Source organism: Cherax quadricarinatus, chromosome 48 (assembly GCF_038502225.1).
Source record: "Cherax quadricarinatus isolate ZL_2023a chromosome 48, ASM3850222v1, whole genome shotgun sequence".
In the NCBI taxonomy this organism is placed as follows: Eukaryota; Metazoa; Arthropoda; class Malacostraca; order Decapoda; family Parastacidae; genus Cherax; species Cherax quadricarinatus.
This window is the reverse complement of record NC_091339.1, coordinates 25,695,025-25,709,932: the sequence shown is the minus strand read 5'-3', so window position 1 is coordinate 25,709,932 and position 14,908 is coordinate 25,695,025. Positions and strand designations below refer to the sequence as shown.

Here is a 14,908-nt window from a genome sequence, read left to right as displayed (position 1 = left end):
ACGATCAAGTGAGAGATATGAACTCTGGTGATCGAAAATATTTGGGAAAATAGCGTCCGTAGGCGCATGGGCAACATATCAGTAAACACATGATTAGGTGGAGGCTGGTAATTCCCACCGGCTGGAATGAGGCCGAGGATCGTACTGGGACTTAGGAATGACCTCGTTTCCTTGCCATTCCCACTTCTATGTCAGGGGACTCAAAGGCCCAGATTCCCTTCGTCGGGGACCAGGGTGTCAGGGTAGGGTGACAGGGCTCCCTTGTAGAGGATAATGAGAGAGAGAGAGAGAGAGAGAGAGAGAGAGAGAGAGAGAGACTGAATGACGTCAATTACAAATGAATGTTATTGGCCTCACTGGCTCCAACTTCCTCCTGTACCCAATATGGATATTGGTAATGAGATGTAGAGTAAAGATATTCACCAAAAAACCCCACTTAAAAGTGGAACCTTAACGACGTTTCGGTCCGTCCTGGATCATTAAGTCACGATCTGACATTGGTTCAGGACGAACCGAAACGTCGTCATAAGGTTCCTCTCCTAAGTGCGGAATTTTTATTGAATTGTTACAGCCAGGGTATGATGACTTTACCACTTGTAAAACATACGTAACTCTTGAGTGATCTCATAGACCACCCTAAGTATAAAACGAAAAGTGTTAAATGAAAGAAAGTGATGAGCTGAACGGTGACTCTTGAGTCCCAGACGTGGAGTGACCACTTCCTCCAGATGTATCTTAGTACTTTTATAATGTATTGCCCGACTCTAAAAAGAAGTGTCTTTTCTCTCTCTCTCTCTCTCTCTCTCTCTCTCTCTCTCTCTCTCTCTCTCTCTCTCTCTCTCTCGCATCTTGTTCTCCCTTAGAAAACGGAGCTACGAGGTGACCTACAAACTTTCTAGATAGCACTAAACAAACTCTGGTATGAAGGTCGCATTTCAAGTGCAAAAATAACTAATTACATAACCAAGGGGATAAAACTCTGTGGCAAGCAGTTTGATACAGATGTTGGTGAGGACTTTTTTTGGGCAGATAGTTGTAGCGCACTGGAATATTCTTCCTTTAACGTTAAGGTAAAATAATTTTGGTCATTTAGTAATTAGATAAACACTACAAATATAATTATCTTCTCTGGGTATTATCCACCGCCTCCTTGGCCGAATATCCGGAACCACTTATGATTGGGTATTCATGGCTCGGTTGGTAGCCACCTCAGTTCGCACAGAGGGAAAGGAGTTCGATCCCCGGCAGAAGTGGACACGTTGGGCATGTTTCGATTATAGCTGTTGCTCGTGTTTACCTAGGTGTTACCGATTAGTGCGGGTCGCATCCTGGGGAGAGGATCAAAGGAAATGAGTCCTCGATGACATCCTGATGTTATTGGATTACCAGTCCTCCGGGTTACTAATCCCAATGAAATTCCCTTCATCCGGAGCAATATTCAAAAAGTAGAATTTTTTTTTTTCATATTGAGAGCACATCTTGTACAGTAGTACACACATCACTGCAGCTGACGGTAGAGTAGCATGAGTAGAGAAAGAAAGTATTAATACATCTCTTCTAGAATTTTTTCCAGAAGTGCATTTATTTTATTCTCTGAGACTTAGGTTGCCTAGAGGCAGTACTCGCTTGTGTATAAACATACACAGAGTGAAACTCCAAGCGCTTTCGTGATAAATCTCGAAAGCTCTTGGAATTTCACTGTGTTTTTTTTAACTGTGTGTGTGTGTGTGTGTTAGTAATGGAAAGCAGCAGTGAGTCGCCCTAGTAATTCTCTGGTTTTCTTCCACAGGCGCTAAAGGAGAACCGGGTTCCAGAGGAAGAAGAGGCAAGAAAGGGAAAGATGGTGAAGCTGGTCCCATGGTAGGTCCTTCCTTCCTACCCCTTTCATTCCTACTCTCATTTCTTTATGCATTTCTTCCCTCACCTGCCTACCATTTTTGTTTTGCTTCCTCTTTCCCCCTCATTCTTCTCATCCTCTCTCTGCCTCACTTTCTTGCTCTCTCCTTTCCCCTACATCTTCTCCCTCCCTCATTCTCATAAGCCTCCATCCTTTTCTTACGCTTTCCCGTTCCTTCACCTCTTTCTCCTCGGTTTCTTTTTCAGCATTTTTCTCTTTGCTTATCTCTTCATCCGGATCCACTTCTCTGTTTATATATTTCTTCACTTTCTCCACCATTTCCATTTGTCCTCTTCCTCCAAAATAAAATTTTATTTTAATTTGTGTTAAATTGTTAAAAAATTACATTTTTTGAAATTGAGAGAGTGAGTGAGTGAGTCTAACAAAAAAGGTGAACCATAGACCTCTTCAAGGGGGGCTCCTTGGCGTGGTGAAGAGGCTCTTGGTCTGAGGAATTAGCCCTGTCGGTCTTCTTCCTCAGACCGAACCTAATTACCCCCCATTCTCCCCTCCCCTATCCCATCCTCCCCATCCTCCCCTTTTTCCATTCCTCCTCCTCCTCCTCACCCCTCCCTTTTGCCCTTCCTCTTTTTAGCCTTCGTGATTTCTCCCACAGGCGCGCTAGTTCCTGGGTAGGGGAAAGGACACCGGGGTCCATCCCATTCCGTTGAGGTTTCTTGGCGGTGGCGTAGTTTGCCGTGGAATCTGGATTGCCTAGGGATGTCCCGATCCCTCTCCGGTATCCCGGAGTAGCTTTGGGTGTCTTTTGGGCGACGGGTGTATCTCTGGAAGCCACCTTTCGGATTCCGGGGGTGGTGGCTGAAGGAGGTATGCTTTATGGCGGATATCCGGCCGCCCTCTCTTTTGTCCACCGAGGTAGCTCGGCAGATGTGAGGTTGCTATCCCAGATTGCTGGTTTACTGGCATGAAGGGTAGGGTATGGCACGGGTTCCATGCTGCATCTGCGCTACTAGCGGTGTCGAGTCCTCTTGGGCGCGGAGGGAGATTTCTGGCCCTTTCATTCCTCCTAGGAACTATCCCTCCCCGGTCCCCCCTTTTTTTTTCTTTTTTTTGTTTTTATTTTCTTTTCTTCTTTCTTTTTTTTTCTTAAAAACAAAAAGAAAGAAGTAACCTAACCATGGCAGCCCTAGTCCATGAACCTAGTACCCCCGGGCCCCTTCTTGATACCGCACCCCGTTCTGACCCCGCCTCGTCTTTGGACCACTCTTCAGACATTCCTCATGCCTCTGTACCTATTGCCGGTGCTGTTTCCTCACCCGCTTCAGGTACTGAGGCCTCGACTGACTCCTTCGATTTATCAGACCTTCGCTCTCCTCTGACTATGCTTCCGGCCTCTCCCTCTACGGTGCGGCAATTTTCAAATCGCCGACCCGTTCCACGTCGGACCAACTCTGGTCCCACGCCTAAACGTCAACGACAATTACCTGCTGATGATACTTCTCCACCTTCACCTTCTCGTTCTTCTCAGAAACGATCGACACGTCCTTCACTACCTTTCCACGCTCAGTTTCAGACTGAACAGTGGACTAAATTCTTCACTTTACGACCAACTTCCTCTACTGCCTATCTTTCTGACCATAGTATTGGCAAGGCACTCCTACGCCATGTTGGTAAAGATATTTCTTTTCATGCTCTTAAGAGCGGTACGCGCATCATTACCGTACAGAATGCTACCCAGGCTCGTGAGCTCTCTCGTCTTTCCCATATAGATACTGTTCCTGTCACCCTTGAAAAACATCATTCCCTCAATTCTTGTAGTGGTACCGTTATTCTGCCCCATACCATAGTTCAACAAAATTTCCAGACATGTGGCACCGACATTCTAGAACAGCTGGAACTCCAAGATCTCCCAATCCTCAAGGTAGACACTTACGTTCTTCCTGCCCGTGGGCGGAGACGATACCCTAGCAATGTGGCTCGTTTAACTTTTGACAGCCGAGAACTCCCATCCTCCGTTTATATAGCAGGACATCGGTTACAAGTTCGAAAGGTGATCCCTACACCACAACAGTGTAGAAATTGCTGGCGATTTGGCCATCCAGCGAAATATTGCAGATCTATCGCCGAATGCCCAGTCTGTGGTGCCGATGACCATTCTAATACGTCTTGCAATCGATCTCCCTCTTGCCTTAACTGTCATGAGGCTCACCCTTCGTACTCTCGCCGTTGTCAGGTCTATTTAAACGAGCGGGAAATCCGTTACCTCAAAGAGACAGAAGGTCTCCCTTATGCCATGGCAGTTTCTCATCTCCGCCTCCAAGGGAGACTCCCACGTGTTTCTTATTCCCGTGTTTCAAAACGTCCCCCCACTTCTGGTATCCCATCTTCTACACCCACCTCTGTGGTTACCTCTCCCATAATCACTCCTGTATCTAATCCTTTTGCTGTCCTCGGCTCAGACGTCCCTACTTCAACGCCTCAGTCTAATCTCGCTTCTTCGAGTTCTCTCTTACAAGCCTCAGTATCGACGAGACCTCGTACGACACCTCTTCCCAATCGTCCCTCTACTTCTCAAAAGTCAAAAAAAGGTCCGGTAACACCTCCTACCCATCTTCCACCTCCTCATTTTACCCTCCCTGTCTCTGTCCCTAGTTCTTCCCCTCTCACTGGCTCAGTTACAAGTGCAGAGGTTCACCCTCCTCCTCGTAATGTACCTTCCTCCCCTGTTCCCTCCCAAGTTTCTTCCTCTTCTGCCACCTCCCAGGTTCCTGTCTCTTCTGTCCCCTGCCACGCTTCTCTAGTTCCCTCCACCCTTTCGCCCCCCCCCTACCTTGGTACAGTCCAATACAGTTCCAATCTTTACTCATCCTCCCCCTACCATTCCCAATATTGTCTCCCATACGACATCTCTGAATTCCGAAACACTTGAAGCAATCTCTGAATATATTGCAGAGACCAAACCGTCAATGGACACTGATCCACCTTCCGCTCTTTCTCTCTCCTCTGCTCCATCTGCGCAACTCCTTTCTTCACAGCGCACCGTTCCTTCGCTGCTTGAACATTTTCCACTGCCTCCGCATGTGGACTTTTCTAACCCTTCTAGTCCGTAGGAACCCTTACCTGCGGATTTCAAGTATCTTTATCATTGCCAATCATGGCCTTTTTACAGTGGAATATACGCGGCCTCAGGGGTAATCGGGGTGAGCTTCAGATGTTACTCTCCCAGTTTGCCCCTGTTGGTGTTTGCTTACAGGAACCAAAATTACACTCTGCTGTTATTTCTCACATCTCAGGCTATAATTTATTGTATTCTTCAGATCCTTTTCCTGATGGGACCTTTAATGAAAGTGCCCTTCTTCTCCGCACTGATATTCCGTACCATCAGCTATTTATTCATACTTCGCTGCATTACACAGCAGCCCGTATCCACTTACATAGGTGGTATACGCTCTGTTCTTTATATCTCTCTCCTTCTCGGGCATTATCTATTCCGGATTTTGCCTTCCTTGTTTCGTCATTACCGCCACCGATTCTGTTACTTGGTGATTTTAATGCCCACCATTTCCTCTGGGGAGGGTCTCACTGTGATTCCCGTGGAATTCAGTTAGAGGCTTTTCTTGCCACCCACCCCCTCCATGTTTTAAATACAGGTACTCACACCCATTTTGATCCTCGGACTCATACTCTCTCTTGCATCGATCTCTCAGTTTGCTCTTCCTCCGCCGCATTAGACTTTACTTGGTCTGTTCTCCCGGACTTACATGACAGTGATCATTTCCCAATCATTCTTTCTTCCCCTTCATATTCGCCACCTCTTCGCACCCCACGCTGGCAATTTAATCGGGCAAATTGGAACCTTTACTCACACCTGACTGTTTTTAAAGAGGTTCCTTCTTCGTCCTCCATCGATGAGCTTTTACACCTCTTCTCGTCCTCTGTTTTCACCGCAGCTTCTCATTCTATACCCCAAACTTCGGGCAGGCATTCTCAGAAATGCGTGCCTTGGTGGTCTCCTGCTTGTGCTCGTGCAGTACGTTTGAAACGCGCTGCATGGGGCAGGTACCGGTACAATAGAACCACAGAGCGACTCCTTGATTTTAAACAGAAGCGTGCGATCGCTCGCCGTGTCATCCGTGACGCTAAACGCACTTGCTGGCGAGATTATGTCTCCACCATCACCTCTGCTTCCTCTATGAGTGCAGTCTGGAAAAAAGTACGAAAACTGAGTGGTAAATATTCTCCTGACCCGGCTCCTGTTCTGCGAGTTGCCGGTGTTGATATAGCAAACCCACTAGATGTTGCCAATGAAATTGGCAATCATCTGGTCCGTATTTCTCAGGGACTCCATCTATGCCCCTCATTTCTTTCCTCAAAGTCTGCCAGAGAGTTAGCACCCTTGGACTTTTCTTCTCTCAGAGAAGAACAGTATAATGTGCCTTTTACACTTCAAGAACTGGAGGCAACACTCTCAGCTTGTCGATCATCGGCAGCTGGGCCCGACGACATTCATATTCGTATGCTACAACATTTACATCAGTCAGCCCTTGCAGTCCTATTACGCCTTTACAATCTTATTTGGTCACAAGGAGTTCTTCCACAGCTGTGGAAATCCGCCATTGTTCTCCCTTTCCGCAAACCAGGCACTACGGGACATGAAACCTCCCACTATCGTCCCATTGCTCTTACCAGTGCAGTTTGCAAAGTAATGGAACGTCTAGTAAATAGACGTTTAGTGTGGTATTTAGAGACACACAACAGTCTCTCCACTCGTCAATATGGCTTTCGTAAAGGACGTTCTACCATAGACCCCTTACTGCGCTTGGATACGTATGTTCGTAATGCCTTTGCGAATAACCACTCAGTTATTGCCATATTTTTTGACCTTGAGAAGGCATATGACACAACTTGGAGGTATAATATTTTAGCCCAAGTCCACTCCTTAGGCCTTCGAGGCAATCTACCATCCTTCCTTAAGAACTTTTTAACTGACAGGCATTTCCGTGTTCGGGATAATAATGTGCTCTCCCCGGACTTTGTCCAAGCTGAAGGTGTCCCCCAGGGATGTGTTCTGAGCACAACACTTTTTCTCCTTGCTATTAATGATTTGGCCTCTAGTCTTCCATCAAATATTTGGTCATCACTCTATGTTGATGACTTCGCTATTGCCTGTGCAGGCGCTGACTGTCACCTCCTTACAGTTTCTCTCCAGCATGCAGTCGACCGTGTTTCCAATTGGGCCACCACACATGGGTTTAAATTTTCCAGCACTAAAACCCACCAAATCACTTTCACTAGACGCTCTGTCATCTCTGATCATCCTTTGTACCTCTATGGCTCACGTATCCCTGAACGTGATACAGTCAAGTTTCTGGGCCTCCTCTTTGATCGTAGGTTATCCTGGAAACCTCACATTACCTCTCTGAAGGCAACTTGTCACAGCCGGCTGAACCTTCTTAAAACCCTTGCTCATCTTTCGTGGGGAGCTGATCGTCGAACCCTCCTTCACCTACATTCCACCCTTATTTTATCGAAACTTGATTATGGTGACCAGATCTATTCAGCGGCATCTCCTGCTACTCTCTCTAGCCTTAACCCCATTCATCACCAAGGATTACGTTTATGCCTTGGTGCTTTTCGCTCTTCCCCTGTCGAAAGCCTCTATGCAGAAGCGAACGTTCCATCCTTATCCGATCGCCGTGATGCCCATTGCCTGCGCTACTATGTACGCTCTCATGATCTCCGCAATCCTTCCATTTATAGAATGGTCACTGATATTAGTAGACATTCTTTATTTGTTCGCCGCCCCTGCTTACTCCGTCCCTTCTCTCTTCGCCTTCATTCGCTCTTGTCTTCTCTTCAACTACCACCTTTCTATGTACATGTAGCATCTCACTTTTCCCTACCCCCCCTGGGAAGTTCCAGCTGTTCGAGTCTGTTCTTTCTCCCTCCCTTGCTCGAAAGCCCAACTGTCTACGGTCGCTTCCCGCTCTCTTTTTCTTGACCACTTTCACTCTCATTCTCATGCCATTGCTGTGTACACAGATGGCTCTAAGTCTTCTGACGGCGTAGGATTCGCAGCAGTGTTTCCGGACAGCGTCGTACAAGGGCATTTACTATCTTCAGCTAGTATTTTTACTGCTGAATTATATGCCATCCTTACAGCACTTATCCGTATTGCATCTATGCCTGTGTCATCATTTGTGGTTGTCTCAGACTCCCTTAGTGCTTTACAGGCTATACAAAAATTTGATACACCTCACCCCTTAGTCCTCCGTATCCAACTTTGGCTACGCCGCATCTTTACTAAGCATAAAGATATTGTTTTTTGTTGGGTCCCTGGTCATGTTGACGTACAGGGCAATGAACAGGCAGACACTGCTGCGCGGTCAGCAGTACATGACCTACCAGTTTCTTATAGAGGTATTCCATGTACGGACTATTTTGCTGTAATATCTTCCCACCTTCACACCCGTTGGCAACAACGTTGGTCTACTATGCTCGGCAACAAACTTCAGTCTATTAAACCGAGTATAGGTTACTGGCCGTCTTCTTATCACCAGTGTCGAGGTTGGGAGACTACTCTCTCCCGTCTTCGCATTGGCCATACTCGTCTTACTCATGGATATCTCATGGAGAGGCGTCTTGCTCCTCTCTGTGAGAATTGCCAAGCTCCATTATCAGTCAGCCACATTCTGTTGGACTGCCCACTTTATCAACGAGCACGCAGAATTTACCTCTGTCGTCGTCTTCGCCCCGCTGCTCTCTCTTTACCTTCCCTTCTCGCTGATGGACCCACCTTTCATCCGGACTCTCTCATTGACTTTTTGACAACGACTGACTTACTTCACAAATTCTGATACTTTCAGCCCTTTCTACTTGTATCTCTTGCTACCCTCTACCCCCGTACTATCCCCTGCCCCGCTGTTTTCTGTAACCTGCTGATCATCCCCCCTCCCTTCTGCCATCCAATTCCCTTGCTTCCTTCCCTACCCTGCAGCGCTGTATAGCCCTTGTGGCTTAGCGCTTCTTTTTGATTATAATAATAATAATACTTAACCAGAAAGCACTGTGTGTGTACTCGCCTAGTTGTGTGTGTGTGTGTGTGTGTGTGTGTGTGTGTGTGTGTGTGTGTGTGTGTGTGTGTGTGTGTTTGTGTGCGCGTGTTTGTGTGCGCGTGCATGCGAGTGTAATTGTGGGAGTGTGCGCGTTAATTAACAGAGTGGTCTCCTATATTTCAGGGTCCCAGTGGTCCACCTGGCAAAAACGGATTTCCGGTATATTAATCCTTCTCTTAATGTCTTTGTAATCCCTGTTATTGTTTTTATTTTGTATTTAAGTAGCTTGTCCACATCCTTCAGCTCCTCAAGTGCCTGATCATAGATGTATATATTATTGCTGTATTTTGTTGCATTTTTTGAAGATTCTTGATAGCAATGAAGTCATTTTTTCGATATCCTGGTATTGTGTATTGACGACGATGTCTGCTAGTATTCATCATGATTGATGCATGACGGGGTAAACCCGGCAGGCTGCATGAAACTCTTGCTTACCCGATACCTTCCCACGAGCACACCCTTCAAGGGAAGGGGATTATGCCCTGATGCTGAAGATCTCGTGGTCCAAGGTATTAGGGCTACCTTACCGTTCCTTGCATCAAGTCTCATTACATCCTGTTTGCTAGGAGCTGTTTGACCCCAAACGGGCGTAGCTTCTCCATGACTATTATAGTATATTAATATTTATTATTTTCATTTGTAAGACAATTATAATAGTAATAACAATATATAGTGTTAATATCATAATCCAAAAGGATAATACTGGAGTAAGATTGTTATGGCGATGGTATCAGTATATGTGTATTAATTACTTAGTTACGCTCATACATTTAGCATATACATGCCTCTTGCTCACCTATGTACTTCTTATTAGCTCTTAATTCTGTAATGATGCCTCTGCAACCTAGGAAGCCGGGTCTGAAACCTGACAACGGGGAAGATAATCCCCAGAACCACTAACAAATACCTAATACCAGATCCAATTAGTGAGTTGTGTTGCACACACTCAAGTATCCACAAGCTGTCTAGCACAGAGACGGATTATTGACATCCTCTTTATCACCAATTAAATTTATCCCCTTCATGTTTTTTCTGAATCTTTTTTTTTCTAACCCAGGGTCAGGATACAAGAGGCTACTTGTATCTTGAATTTACACGGGATTGTTTGCTGGGGAAAGGTTATCACTCCAACGACTGTTGGGGCTTGCAGCTGACACGCCCACTAGGCTGGTCGGGAACTGTTCTCCAGATATATTTTTTATTAGGCTAGGGAGGGCAAAATAAGGGAACTAGTAGTATTAGTGATGGTGTTAAACATGATGGTGGTGTTGAGGATGATAACGAAGGTGGTGATAATGATGGTAATAACGATCGTGGTGATGGTGGTGATAATACTGCAAGCCTGATGGTGATAGTGAAATAGATGGATACTGATGGTGATGTGCATTTTGATTTCAGTGGTAATGAGACTGTGTTGACGATAATAGTATTACTACTGATAGTTATTGTGGTAGTAATAAAATCTGTAGGAACTGTTAAGCTACTAATAAGACTACTTCAATCACCAGGTCAGCGTTCAGGTGGTAACATCAAGTCAATAAGATTTACCTGTGAAAGGTTTCGAGGGGTTTTCTAACCTCAGAGCTAGGCCTGGAGCCAGGCTTCCCTGTTGACTGCCTGATCAACCAGGCTATTTGTGCTAGTGGCCAGTGATAATGTCAATCAAGATGATTGCACTAATAATGAAAGGCAGTTGCACATATGCTGTCCCATTTATTTTGTTGCACTTCTGTTTCTCTCTCTCTCTCTCTCTCTCTCTCTCCTTCCCTCCCCTGGGGCAACAGGAGTGCATGTCGAAAGGATGACTTGCAGAGAGGGGGAAGGGAGATGCAGAAAAAAAGTGTACGAAAGATAATGAGAGGCACAGAGGATGATGGACGGAGAGAGGGAAGAGTGTGCCACAGAAACAGACGTAAAGGAGATAGAATAGAAGGAAGAGGCAAGAATATAGAAGAATAATGAGGCAGAGAATCAGCAATAGGAATGGGGGGGGGAGGAAGGAACAAGGAGAGAAGGATAGAGTGAGGAGGAAGGGGAAGAGGGAGATAATTAAGGCAGAGCTACAAGAGGTGACACAAGAGGTGAGAGTGACACAAGAGACAGACTCAGAAATTGCTTATTACTTGGTAATCAATAAATATTATAGTGTAGGTAGAAATGATTATCTCCAGATTGCTGGAATACGTAAATAATTATAATATATATATATATATATATATATAATATATATATATATATATATATATATATATATATATATATATATATATATATATATATATATATATATATATATAAGGATTTTAATAATTGTAAAAATATTAGTAATTTTAATGTAATAACTTTAATAATTGTTTTAAGAGTAAGGTGATGAGGATTTGGATATCAGATTGGAGGGAAAGAGTATGGAGGAGGTGAATGTATTCAGATATTCGGGAGTGGATGTGTCAGCAGTTGAGTCTATGAAGGATGAGGTGAATTATAAAACTGACGAGGGAAAAAAGGTGAGTGGTGCACTGAGGAATCTGTGGAGACAAAGAACTTTCTCCATGAAAGCAAAGAGGGGAATGTATGAGAGTATAGTTATACCAACACTCTTGTATGGGTGTGAGGCATGGGTTGTGAATGTTGCAACAAGAAGGCTGAGGCAGTGGAGATGTCATGTCTGAAGGCAATGTGTGGTGTCAATATAATGCAGAGATTCCGTAGTTTGGAGATTAGGAGGAGGTGGAGGTGCGGGATTACCAAAACTATTATCCAGAGGGCTCAGGAGGGGTTATTGAGATGGTTTGGACATGTAGAGAGGATGGAACGAAATAGAATGACTTCGAGAGTGTATAAATCTGTAGTGGAAGGAAGGCTGGGTAGGTGTCTGCCTAGGAAAGGTTGGAGTGAGGGGGTAAAGGAGGTTTTGTGTGAGAGGGGCTTGGACTTCCAGCAAGCATGCGTGAGCGTGTTAGGAGCAAATGGAGATGAATGTTTTTTAGGACTTGACGTGCTGTTGGAGTGTAAGCAAGGTAGCATTTATGAAGGGATTCAGGGAAACCGGCAGGCCAGACTTGAGTCCTGGAGATGGGAAGTACAGTGTCTGCACTCTGAAGGAGGGGTGTTAATGTTGCAGTTTTATAACTGTAGTGTAAGCGTGCCTCTGACAAGACAGTGATGGAGTGAATGATGGAATTTTTCTTTTTTTGGGCCACCCTGCCTTGGTGGGAAACGGCCGATGTGTTAATAAAAAAAGATTAATTTTAATTGTATTAATTTTAATAATTGTAATTTTAAAAATAATTTTAATAGTACTGTAGTAATAATGGAAAATAAAAGGAAGGTTGTAGGAAGGAGTGAGAGTAAGTGGGAAGGGCTGTGAGCTGGGAAGGAACCCTTCCTGGAACGTGGCCTGACGCCGCTGAAGGGCTCTTGATCCAGGGAGTTAGCTACCTTCTACTTTGATCATGAGTATTTGCTTTCCCATCCCCATTCTCCAGGTATTGTACGACCCCTACGGGATTAGCGCTTCCCAATAAATACAATAATGAAAATGTGAGGTAGGGAGAGAGGGGAATAGGTGAAGGGAGAGGTTCTGATGGATGGGGTGGAGGAAAGGAATGGGTGAAGGGAGAAGGTCTGAGGGAAGGGGTGGAGGGAGAGGTTCTTGGGGAAGGGGGAGGGGAGGAGGAAGGTACGATTCTTATTAATGTACCAAAATTAGATACATCCACAGTGTGCTGCTACTCTTTCTATACCCTACTTATATATCGGGACCCAATGATAGCTTCTTCCCTCTTATGGGGTTCACACACTGTTGATATCTCTCAGCCTGAGCTGGGAGACTTCAGTGCAGGCGATGAGGGAGGGATAGGGACAGGAAGGGAAGGAAGTGAGAAGGGCAAAGAGGGAAGAAGTGATAATATAGAGGCGGAGGAGGAGAGAAAACATGAATCGCAAAAATTTACAAAAGGAATCTGATACAAACGTGAATTCTCAGCTGTACTTTAGTAAAAACCCTGTGCTTTTGATGATTCAGACGAGAAGTTGCAGAAGTTGGTGGAGAAGTTTGCAAGGGTGTACAAAAGAATTAAGTTGAAAATGAGCATAGGAAAGAGCAAGATGTGTAGAGAAGGAATACCAGGTATGCAAGACTGAACGTCAGTGTCTCAGGAAAGAGAATGGAGAAAGCTAATTTATTTAGATATAAGGGAATCGATGTGTCTGCAGATGGGTAATTTAAGAGGTGTGTTGAAGTCTGTGGATTGAAAAAAAAAGTGGAATGTATTTGGACGCCAACGCTTTTACATGTGTGGGGAGTGACCTTGAATGTTTCAGCAAAGAGAAAGCTAGTCAGTAGATGTGTTATATTAATGTTGTGTGAATATAATGCAGAGAATAAGAGTGAATAAATTAGAAAAAAAGGTGTGATGATGTTATAGATACAAACGAAGGCGTGAAAGAAGGGTTAATTAGATGATTTGGTCATGTGGCAATAAAGAAGCAGTAATAGGTTCATCAAGGTTTATAAATATTAAGTAGGTGGAAAGTTGTTTAGGGAAACGTATGTGAATAGCTGGGAGTGTGTGAAGGTTTTGAAATACAAGGTGCTTGTTAGATCAGCGAATGGAGAAGAGTGGTTTTGGGATTTGATGTGCTGTTGGAATATGAGCGTGGTAATGTATGTAAGGAAATATTCCAGAAAACTGGTTTCACAGACTCAAGTTCTGGAGGTGGGTAGTATGATGCGTGCACTTGGAGAGATGGGTTGCAGGGTTGGGGTTTGGTGGGTCGTTGAGTCCAGATATGCTACGCGTTCACTTCGGGAAAAAATAACTAAGGACAGTGATAATTTTTGTGGTCCGTCTCTGCCTTTGTTGGAAATAGATATGTTATAAAATAGCGTTTGAATTTATACAGTACTAAAACTGTTTAACACTAATGTTTTTTTAACCGCTTTTTCCAAAAGTTACTGACATGACCAAATATGTATACATATCCACACGAAAACATAAAACCTGACTGATCTGTGGCGCCAGCAAACGTACATGCAGACAAAACAGAAAAATACGCAGGAGCTTACTGAATATTGGCCTGCACGCTGATTTATTTGCTTGCGTCATGCATACACTTTTTCCTAGTTATGAAGCCGTGTAGCTGTGTCCTGATCACAGTGTGTTCTTAACGAACAATGTGCCTCAGTCGCAGCCAGAGCGCCCTCATGGAACATAAGTTGCCACCAGTTAATTTCACTTTTCAATTTAAAAAAAAAGTTGTATATAACTTTTTTATTTCTTCAGGTTCATTCCTACACATTACCTCCCATTCAAAAGGCGCCGTATGACTCTTACGGGTTTACCGTTTCCTTATGAATATAATTCTCATTCTCTCGTGTATGTGTGTTGTGAGGTAGATGTTCGGGAAATTACTGACAACTTTATCATGTCCAAGATGGCGCTCCACAAGTAACCCAGCGCTTGTAGTTTTCTTAATAGTTTGTTAACTAATCGAGGCTGCTGCTGCTGTTGGTATGGTTGAGGGCTAGACAGCATTAACAGCGGTTTCTCTGTTTCAGGGACATAAGGGACACCGCGGCTACCCTGGTTTCCCGGTGGGTGGGAGTTTTGTAGTGGGCTGTTTTCTCAGGGCCGCCCTTAACATATTAACTTTCTCAACGCACATATTTGGCTTATTAATCGGTCGACGATTATTCCGCGGCATGTAAAGGACCCCAATTGTAAATTATTCAAAGAAACAGTTATAAGATGCCTAGGTATTGTTTAGAAATATATATATATATATATATATATATATATATATATATATATATATATATATATATATATATATATATATATATATATATATATATAATCGCCTGATTTTTCTAAATACACTTGATGTGATCCATAGTTCTGTTTTTTACTTGCGTAATTATTTAAAGATCAAC

The 14,908-nt window shown here is 44.2% G+C and overlaps 1 protein-coding gene across 32 annotated transcripts in view; it reads left to right on the top strand.

The window, feature by feature from the left end:
* LOC128696092 (collagen alpha chain CG42342) overlaps window positions 1-14,908 on the top strand; it is a 672,233-nt gene that overhangs the window by 533,344 nt on the left and 123,981 nt on the right. For 21 of the 32 annotated variants that reach the window (XM_070095004.1, XM_070094998.1, XM_070095007.1 and 18 more), the window contains exons 2-3: window positions 1,790-1,860; window positions 9,097-9,132. In XM_070095004.1, the coding sequence (XP_069951105.1) occupies window positions 1,790-1,860; window positions 9,097-9,132 (107 nt within the window). Of the gene's footprint in view, window positions 1-1,789; window positions 1,861-9,096; window positions 9,133-14,533; window positions 14,570-14,908 lie in introns of all 32 variants that reach the window. The other 11 variants (XM_053787158.2, XM_053787156.2, XM_070095013.1 and 8 more) reach the window with 2 other exon arrangements.